Below are 11,015 nucleotides of genomic sequence, written 5' to 3'. Positions count from 1 at the left end.
ATGCATCTGCTATGACTAATTGAGTTCCAGTTCAAGCTCTGTCTATTCCGGTTTTGAAACCCTAAACCCTTACCGGAATAACCTCTTACATAATCAACATTCCTTGCATTACAAATATCACTCTCATATCTTTTCCATATCCTAACATATCACAAGATGATCTAATCAACTGACCTATATACCTTTACAATCCTTCATGCCTTATATCGGCTTACATAGATAATTACAAAATGAATATACATGTTGGCTCAATTACATATATACATAAATATCAAAATCAATTGCCAATTGTTGGATCTCCCAAATGATGTTAGCCTTCTATATCGATATCCTAATGAATTCATGTTGGCTTGCAATTCTAGTACCCATAGAATTCCTCCTACCGATGAAGATACCTACTGGTGCCAGTGTTGGTGAAGTGTTTGTCGATAAACAACCAAACCAACATATGAAAGTCAAAACATGTTGCCATTAATGATGACATATTGAAACCAATCAAATGAGTATCAATATCCAATAATCTCTCCCTTTGGCATTGATGGCAATACTCATGTGAAAAATGATAATGGTTTCCATCTGTCGGTTTCACCCTGAGACTGCTACCCCTCAACTGAATATCCATTTGTGATCATCATCTGAACAAAATATTCCATACCTCCATATCTCCTGATGTCAAGAATATATTTTTCACCTATACCTCCCCCTTTTACATCAATGCCAAAAAAAGTACCAAAAACCGGGACAAAGAATGTCCCAAAAGACTTTACCGGAGTTGAATATATTTGAAAATTTCCGGATAGGCTTTCTCCAAAAGTTCTAGATAGGTATCCCAAACTGATTTGAGTGTGCCAGAAATACATACAAGTCCATTAAGCATGTAAGCATATGACTCTTTATCCTTAAGCTTTATCGGTGTGGGTTTACCAACCATATCAATGCATTCCTTCTTATGTACACTTAATGAGTCCAATCGAGGACTCACCAATCCTATAAGACCTCTAGCTCTTCTTATAATTTTGTCTTTATCCCTCTCAAGAGCTAAAACTTGAGCTTCCAATAATAAAATCTGACCATCAATAGATGTTGTCAAAGAATTTGATCCATCAAAAGAATTGACTATACCTACAATCTTCTCCTGAGTATCCTTAATCCTTTTATCTAAATCTATTGTAAGTAAACCTATGTTGCAGCATATTCTATAAATGTTAGTACATTGCCTTAAGGCATTATCAATCAACTTCAACTTATCATTAATCTCCTTCTTCTCTGACTCAATCATCTGATCAAATGTTTCTCTCTTGGCTTCTGTAAACCTCTCTAGTGCCTGTCAGTTAGATATCTGTTGTAAAGATTGAAAGTCCTTAGAAATGTGCTCTATGATTATTTTCAGCTTGCCGGATGGGCTTGCTCCTTTGTCAAATTTGCACTCCAGAACAATTCTATGCAAAATTGGGATTGATTGATCAATAATTTCTTTCTCCACAGATCCTTCCATCATCATATTCTATGCAGCCATCATCATGAGCTCAATAGAACTCATCTCAGTTATGCTTTTTTGTTCTACCTATGAGGTGTCAATTGACAACAATGATGTTCTTGCTACTGGTTCCTTGCCAAATTCCTCTTTCTTCTCCTCTGATGGTTTATTAACTTTAATAGCTACCTCTTTTGCACTAGTGGCTTCAGCACTTGGTGTAATATTAGTTACTTTTGGTTCCTCCTTATGAACTGTGACCTCAACCTATACATTCTATGAATCTGGTGGTATCTCTAAATTTTTTGGTATCACCTCTGTGTCTTATACATTAGATTCTACCAGGGGCTCTATATCCAATATCTTAATATCTTTCAAAATTGTAGATGAGGTACCCATTATACCTTTGCCTTTCCCTTCAATTAGGATGTTTGTAGTGTCTATCTTATCTTTCAGTGAAGTATAGAAACCAGGGTTTATAGCAAAGAATTGAACCCATGCCTTGTAGGTCTCAATTACCATCTCATTAACCCTTCCTAACATAAGACTAACTATCCTATGCTTCCTATGAAATATTTTTCTGTCTACAACCTCAAGTGTCCTATCCAACTCATATGGAGTAATGGATCCACGGGTAGTTAACAACTCTTGAATATTTGTGTTCTTATCCTCCTCCATAGCTAATAATCTCCTAGCATCTAAGTTGTCATATAGTTGTCAATCATTAGCTCATCCAATGGGCTTTCTTCCACCACTGCTATTCTCTCGGTATTCTTTGTCTTCTTACATTCAAAATCATGATGTCCTTCTCCTCCATACTTATAGCAAGTTCTTCTAAACACTCTCTTGTCTTGTCTTCTGTCATCTTTTCCAAAATTATCATTCTGATAGACATCTGGTTCTCTCCTCGGGTAGAAATTTCTATCATCTTTCTAGTATGAATTACCTTCCTTGCTTACTTCCTTGTCCTTGTTCTGATCCTTACAGGTTTTGAGCTACCTCCATTATATCCTCTTCCTCCTTAAAATCTTCCTCTTGAAAACCTTCCACCTCTACCTCTCTATCTCTGCTCATGTCTTTTGTTTAGCTTCTCTTCTTCTTTGAGGGCATATTGGTAAGCTTCTTCAATACTATGCAATTTGATCAAACTGAGTTCATCTTGTATAGACATCTGCAATCCATTCAAATATCTTGCAACTTGTTCAACTTCATCATCAATATGTCCAGATCTGATATTCAACTTGTAACATACTTCAATGTACTCCTTCACACTAGATTCCTTCTACCTCAAATTTTGCAACTTCCAGAACAAATTCACTTGATAATCAACTGCCATAAATTTTGATTTCAACTTAGAAACCATCCGATCCCATGTTTTGATCTTCTCTTTACCTCTTCTCTATCTATCAACTTGCAAATGCTGTCACCAAAGAGATGCATGACCTTTCAACTAGGTACAAGCATATTTCACCTTTCTTTCTTCTGTAGTGTTCTCAAAATAAAAATATTTCTCCATCTTTGAGATCCAATCCATCAATTCATCTAAATCCAACTTTCCATCATATTTCAGTGGGGTAAAATGATGTTTAGTATTCGCCCTACTCAAAACCCTCAAAAGCTTTCTTTGTCTGGATCAATCATTAGTGAGTTTACTTGTTCAGTCAAGAATTCCTCTCCTTCATATTCACCCACATCTTCAATATGTCGGCCTCTTCTCTGGGTTGTCTCAATGACTTCCAACTAGGCTGCAAATCCTCACAACATTTCCATCACAGTAGGGTCTGCATTCCGATGCACTCCACCATTCCTATTTTCTTTTTGCACCATCTTCATGTCAGTCCTCTATAGTTGCAGGCCAGATCCACAGTTTTCCACCCTACAACAAAATTTATTAGGACAACACAATCTTTGGAATGAAAGCTCACTCTGATACCACTTGGTGTAGTCACCAATTAGGGGGGACCTCAAAGAGATCAATCTGGACCAGTTAGCAAGAGTAAACACAATGGAAACACAAGGATATGATGGAGGCAATGCAGAACTGAATGAATTATATCATGAAAACTATTTACAATCAACTAGTCACAACCAAGTTACAAAAACCTAGTCACTGGCCTGCTAAAACATGCTTAATTATAGAACAGGTCACAACTGGGACCTCAAATCTTAGGATCTATCTTCTATGTTCTACATCTTAATTGATCTCTTCTTATCTTCATTCCAATGCTCAATTACAATGATTTATATGATCCAAGGGTATCCAAACGAGCTAGAAAGGGATCAAATGCTGAATAAGAAGACCTAATGTGTAAAAACAACAAGGTTGGCCTCCACCAAAGAAATTCCTCTGAAAAATACAAAGGATGAAGTGTAGATCAAAGGAAGGTCAGCCACACGCCAAGGAACATCAGAATCAATGTTGAGGGCTTCGCAAGCTGTGAAAGAGATCTGGTAGATTATGTTAGATTACAATTACAAATAGGTCCAGGCAACCGGTTCCAGAGAGCTATCTCGGAAACCGATAGCAATAACTTGCCGAAAAATGATATAAATGCTTTGCAGTTTGGGAATAACGTAGATGATCAAGTCTTCAAGAAAAAATCCAACTCCTCGAGATCCAGCGAGCCAATGCTGAAACTGCAAAACATAAAGCAAAACTGAAAGGAAATATTTTTGGTTGATGCAAGATTGCAAAGAACCGGGGATGCTCCTGCATCACATTATCTATGAAAGATTTTATATGATCTCGATATTTAATACAAATTATTTAAACATATCATCATAAAACAACATACAATTTGGATAAAATCTTTGTTATACAATTTGCAAGTAGGAACTATCTTTGAAATTCTAAAGATGCAATATGCAAGAATACTATGGATGAAAAGATGTAATGTAAAATGAAAGAAACCATTATCCAATAGAATATTTTGGTTCTTGTAACTAAGAAAATTTTTAATCTTCTTTGTTGAATACAAAACAAAATTTGCATGCCTTATTTATTCCACTTTCGTAAATAAATAACATAACCCGAAGTAATTGGAGCCACTTCCATGTTTACTTCTTTCTAAAACCACTCTCTAGTAGTAATTGCAACTACTAAACCTCTTGGGCCTTCTAATCCCTTAAAAATTTTAATCCCTTAAAAAATTTTAATCCCTTAAAAATTTTAATCCCTTAAACTTTTTTAATCCCTTAAAATTTTTTAAACACTTATTAAAAAATTTTAAAATTTTTTAATCCCTTAAATTTTTTAAAATAATTTTAATCCCTTAAAAAATTTTAATGCCTTCAAAAATTTTAAACCTTTAAAAATTTTTAATCCCTCAAAAAAAGTTTAATCCCTTAAAAAATTTTAATCCCTTAAATTTTTTAATCTACTTTATTTTTACAATATACATTTAATATTCTATAATGAAAAACCAAGTCTAAGATACCAAATAAGAATCCATCTTGTTATCACAAATCTAATAAATAATCCCAAACACATAACTCAAAAATCTTTGACATACAAACTAATATATATTAATCTTATTCTTTAAGAAAATATATACTTTATTTTGTTTTATTGAATAAAGATAATATACAATAAAAGAATAATAATTACAAAAGATCTATATAAGAAAAGAGTATGTAAACAATACTAACAAAACATGATTATTTTTCTTTTACATTTAATTTTTGTAGAATTCTATTCTGTAGATTAACTTGAATTTATCTATAAAACAAAACCCTAGATACTAAAACAATTATGAAAATATAAATTCTGATTTAATGAACTAAACTTAAGAAATCCACATCGAAATATCTTTAGACTAACCAATTAAAGAAGGATTTTGGGTGAAGCAACGCCTGTCAATTAAATAAGTCCTGAACAAAAAAAACAAATTAGTACAAAGGGGCAGGTAGAATAAAGGTCTGTCAAAACCATGCCCAAATCAATAGAGAGATGTCGGTGGGTTAACGGACTTGATTTATGAGCCAAGTGGGTTCACCCATTCACATTGCTCTCTTTCCTATTTGAAGTTTTTGCCTATCATCTTATTGTCCGTGTATGTTGCACCATAGCACGGAAATGCATGTAAAAGAAATAGTGAAAGTAAAACATGTGAAAGTTGTCAAATTGAATTTGCTTTACTCCAAAAGGTAGTGTAAAATGCTTTGCCTGGTGAAAGCACCTAATTTTCTATGTTTACTAAGTAAGATATTTATCCATTTCCGTAAGTGAAATGAAATATAAAATGTTGAAAAGCTATTCAGGTCTCTGTGGAGCTATAAATTAAATTTTAATAGCATTTCATAGCGTTTGCCTTTCATACAAGCCATCAGATTAGTCTGCTTCTCTCACCAAAGCTTTCACTGCTATTTTTCTATATTTCCTGTGTTCTGATGAAAAAACGCTTTCATTAGAATTTCAATTTTCTTGGAAGGTGCCCCCAAAATGGTTGACCCTGGCTTCATCACTGGATTTGCTGGTTATGCCATTCAGTTGGCTGGGGATCAGATAATCCATCACATCAACATTGCCATCCGATGCAAGAAAGAGTTGGATGCCCTCAAACTTCTGCTTCCCAGAATTCAAGCAATGAATGTGGAATTGCAGGAGTATCGAAAAGCTTTGAACTCTGGCAAAATGAGTACGTCACCTCACCATCCTTTGCCCTCCACAGTCAACAGCTGGTTGAACGAATTGAATGCCCTTCTGGAGGAAGCATCTGATTTGGCCCAGCACTGCACTGTACGCTCACACTTTCATCTCTTTTCTCGTTACAGAACGAGTAGAATGATCAGGCGCCTCATTGACAATATAGAAAAGCATATAGCCTCCACGCCTTCCGTTGCTTTTCTGCACCAACTGCAGCAATATGTCGCGAATCGGCAGGTGCTTGAGCAGATTAAAGAGAGATTGGATTATCTTAATCATAGTACTTCAGCAATGGCCAGCGCATCTGGAGATCTCTTTCCATCCATTTATTCGGCCACTTCCAACAAGAAGTATATTGAGGAGGCAGTCATTGTGGGACAGGATTCTGAATCAAACAGACTTGTGGAGCTGATCGATTCACAGCAGCACAAAAATGTGTCTCGTTTAGGACTAGTTGGGAAGGGTGGGGCCGGTAAGACTCTGTTACTCAAACGAGTCTTCAACAGTGACCAGGTACAGAGTCTCTTCCGCAATGATTTGATGCTTTGGCTTACTGTTTCACAGAATCCATCTTTCAATACTCTCCGAGATGATCTTGTGAAACAAATAACTGTTCAAGTAAATGAAAGATTGGACAGTAGAGAGGAAGATCATGTGAAAACTTGGTTGAATGAACGCATGAGAAAGCACAAATTTGCCCTATTTTTAGATGATATTTGGGAAACAAGTGCAGCCTCGCTGTTAGAGGAGCTGTGTGTGCCTCATTCTCCACACCACAAGTCTAACATCATCATTGCCACATCGAGAACTACTAGTGTGCTCTCACAGTTGGGTGTCCGGCCTTCTTCACTCATCGAAATGAAAAATTTGACTGAGGACGACGGTTGGAGATTGTTTTCTTTCTATGCATTTCCACACAGCAATGGAATTTTACCCGTGAGCATTGACCAAGAAATAGCGAGGAGTGTCTGCAAGGAGTGTGGGGGCCTTCCGTTAGCCCTCAAAGTAATTGGGAAGGCAATGGTAAGCGTCACTCTGTCAAATGAATGGGAATTGGCAGTCAAGAAGTTGCAGAATGATGTTACACGCTCTCTTTATGGCAGGTTAAGGCTAAGCTACGATGCTTTGGCCGACGTGGCTGGCTATGGCATTTCCTTGCAGTTGTGCTTCCTCTGCCTTGCTGCTTTCTCAAAAGGTCATGTAATCTATTCTAATGATGCCATTGACTACTGGATTGGAGAAGGGTTGGTGGCCGGGAGAGATCCTCTTCAAATCGGAGACGCATACGTCATTCTGTTAGCGGATCGATGCCTTATCGAACCAATCCAGAAGGATTATGACGGAAATGTAATCTGCTTCAGGGTACATGATGTTCTGCATGACTTAGCACAACAAATTGCTGAGAAGGAAGAAAAATGCTTCTTCCAGGCAAGCAAAGGCTTACAGGAATTTCCTATGGTCGATTGTGCAGGACATATCAGAATTTCTTTAGAAGACAACAGTTTGACTAGGGTTCCTAAAGAATTCCGAGCTCCTTATATCCGCTTCCTGCTACTCTCTTCAAATCCTTCTTTGACGGAAATTCCAACAGAAGTGATTGGGAGTATGACCGCTCTTAGGGTCCTGGATTTGTCACGGACTGCCCTCCAGTCGTTGCCACAAAACATGGGATGTTTGAAGCGTTTAGTTTACCTTGGGTTATCCTTTGTGGCACTCAAGAGATTGCCCAGCTCTGTCACTGCTCTTAAAAACCTACAAATATTAGATCTTTATCGATCTGATATTACACAACTCCCGTCCGGCTTTTCTAAGTTGACTTCTCTAAAACTGTTGGACGTTAGTTTCTGCAAACATCTGCAGTGCATGCCTTATGGGATCTCACGCCTTACGTCCCTGGAGTACCTGGATGCATTTGCTTCTTCAAATATACAGTGGAACAAGTGCAGAAGGGATCGGCTTCCAATTAGTGATTTGTGCACCCTAAACAAACTCAAAAGGTTGGGGCTTCATAATAATGGTGAGATAATTCAGGAAGGAATGTTGGGAACCATGAAGCAGGTGGAATATCTATGTATGCATCTGACGGGTATGGAAAGCCTACCACAAGACATAATTTCCATGTCAAAATTGAGAAAACTTTTATTAACATGTCCTCAGTTACTCCAGATAGAAAATCCATTTTGTGAATTTCAAAATCTGGGTTATCTTAGTTTGTTCGATTGTGGCATGTTGAAACAACTACCTAAATTGCACAATCTTCCAAGTCTAAAGCACCTGCATATCATTAAGTGCCCCAACATTGAGAAGTTTCCAGAGGAATTTGGCAAGCAGGGGGGATTTCCTAAGTTGGAGGTATTTTCAGTGGTGAAGCTGAGGAAGCTAGAGCAGCTGCCAATAGTGGAAGAAGGAGCACTGCCTTCACTTAAAACATTGACAATAATGAAGTGTGAGGCATTGCAGAGGCTACCACAGTGTTATTGGAATTTGAAGAGTGTAGAGAAGATAAGAGTGTATGGTTGTTCAAAGGTTCTATTTGTGATGGCAGAGGAAGAAAACTTTATCAAGACAAAGATTAAGGTGCAAACAATAACATTATCTATGATAGAAACTCAAACATCAGAAGAGCGCTACCATGATATTCTTCAGCAGAGTGAACATTTTTATTACGGTGAATTTTGGTGTAGTGAGATGTTTCAGCTTTTTGCTGGCATTAGTCGATTTTATTTGTTTTGAATTATTTCATTCAAAATAGTGGTATATAAATAATTTTAATATTATGTTCAAATATAAATTGTAGATTATTTCAGAATAATATATGTAATTGGAAAAAAAAAAGGTTTCTACTTAATGTTTTTATTTTTGTGTTTTATATAACATTATATATTACAAATTTATCATTGTGATTTGACAATTCTTTGTTATAGATTATGTTAGAATTAATTCATTTCAATAAGTGTCTTGTTAATTTTTTATTTTTTTTGATAAAAGTGGATGAACCACTGAAATTATATTAAATCTTTATGTTTTTTACATGGTGTCTGGTTCAACGAGCACTGAAGGGAAAGAACCAGTAGGAAAACCCTTCACTATTGCTCAAGAGAACAAAAACCTATCTACCCATTACAATAACCCATAGGCAACCCAAATAAAACCCCAGATTACATCATCAATCGCATTAGATATAAAGGAAGCTTGAGAGAAGCTTGTAGGACCTAGTGAAGAAGATAACATCCCAAAATGAAGCCACCATATCCTAAACAAAATTAGTGCCATCACCCCAAAAAACCAATCTGTCTATGCACCACATGAATCGAAGGCCCTACAGAGAACAAAACACAAAGTCAGAAGAGAATCAAGTAAAAGTAATCTTGTTAGCATAAAAATGGTTAGCAAACATATGCCCATTCATATAAGAAGCAGAGAAGGATGAAGAAAACCATTAGGAATCAGGATGAGGCCAATCCACTGAATAGTCCATAACAAAATCCATAATAACAACAACAGGATAAGGAGCCATCTGCACCACCATATTAACTGCACTTTCCAGTTCCTCAGAAAAAGCCACCAACTACCAAATTTGCCAAGAACTCTCCAAATAATGCAGAGCATTATATATTAGAAGCAAAAAAAAAGAATGAATGCCATGCCTGCACACCATCCAGAATACAACAATGAAAAGGATAACCGCTGTATGATTATCGTATCATCATAAGAGAAAATGCCAAGCAAGAAACCTCATACCAAAAGATGAAATTTCCTCATATCTTACAACAGACCCAATCATTAAAGCAACTTCTAAAACAACAAAACACCAGCAAAGTGAAATGATTCAATAGAAGGACCAGTTCCACTTAATGTGAAACAAAACCTCATGGAAAAGTTACCCACATCCAACCGCAAAGAGAAATGATTACCAAAAAAGCAGAGAATCAGAAACAATGTAATTTAACAAAATCCAACCACAAAAACTAATGATTAGCATGGAAGATCTGATATCAAAGAAGTCCCCAAAATATCCAATGGAAACTGAGGTATCCACCTACCGCGATGATAATCCCATAAAACCATCATGCAGCTTCATAGGACAAGACAATGCCAATCAAGAAGTCAATAAATACCAATACTGCTAGCTAATCATAAGGTGTCCCATTTCTGACCATATAGGAAATTAATTACACAAGAAACCATACTATCTCACTCTTATAATTTGCCAAACAACTTGCCACAAAGCTAAAGAATTAAAATAAAGAAAGACCAAAAGACAATCTCCGAAATATCCAAAGAAGGCGAAGATATCCATCAATAGAGGTATCCATAATATTCAAAAAAGAAGCCATAGAACAACATGGTAATCAACCCAAATCCCATTCACTATAAAAAAATGTCAGCCGAGCATAAATTACCCCTCCAATCTCCATACTTAATAAGGAGCTACTACCAAAAATAGCTACAACATAGATGCTCCCATAAGGCAAGACAACATTCCCCCTATAGCCATACAAGGAAGTGAAACACCCCACAAAACAAGGAGATGGGAGAGGACAGTCAAACCAAAGGAAACTCAATCCAAAAAATAGAAACCACAACAAACTCTCTCCTTAATGAGGAGATTCTCCCAATAAATGTCAACAACAAAGATATTGCCCCAAAGACCAACACCTTCATTATAGGCACTTACGAAAGAACAACCACACCAAGAGTAGGGAATGAAGGAAGTTTCTGAATGGAAGGTCTACTAAGAGAGAAGCTTCATGCAGGAGATAGGAATGTCCGAAGGGGCAAGTTCAATAAAATCAGCACCTTCAACAACAACCTTGTTTGCTAGAAAATCTGCAAAGATGTTGATCTCTCTGAAACAATGAGAAATAGAGAAAGTGGAAAAACCTTTTAGTTGTA

The 11,015-nt window shown here is 36.5% G+C and overlaps 1 protein-coding gene across 1 annotated transcript; it reads left to right on the top strand.

Moving 5' to 3' along the window:
• Nucleotides 1–5,915: 5,915 nt before the first annotated feature.
• Nucleotides 5,916–8,852, top strand: LOC131855981 (probable disease resistance protein At1g61300). The gene has a single exon (XM_059221145.1). The coding sequence runs from the start codon at nt 5,916–5,918 to the stop codon at nt 8,850–8,852; it is 2,937 nt and encodes a 978-aa protein (XP_059077128.1).
• Nucleotides 8,853–11,015: the final 2,163 nt, after the last annotated feature.

Source organism: Cryptomeria japonica, chromosome 5, assembly GCF_030272615.1.
Source record: "Cryptomeria japonica chromosome 5, Sugi_1.0, whole genome shotgun sequence".
Lineage (NCBI taxonomy): Eukaryota > Viridiplantae > Streptophyta > Pinopsida > Cupressales > Cupressaceae > Cryptomeria > Cryptomeria japonica.
Note: the sequence above shows the minus strand (reverse complement) of the source record. Positions and strands in the feature narration are given on the sequence as shown.

Coding starts and splice junctions, on each gene's coding strand:
- LOC131855981 (XM_059221145.1), top strand. CDS start 5,916: ATGGTTGACCCTGGCTTCATCACTGGATTTGCTGGTTATGCCATTCAG.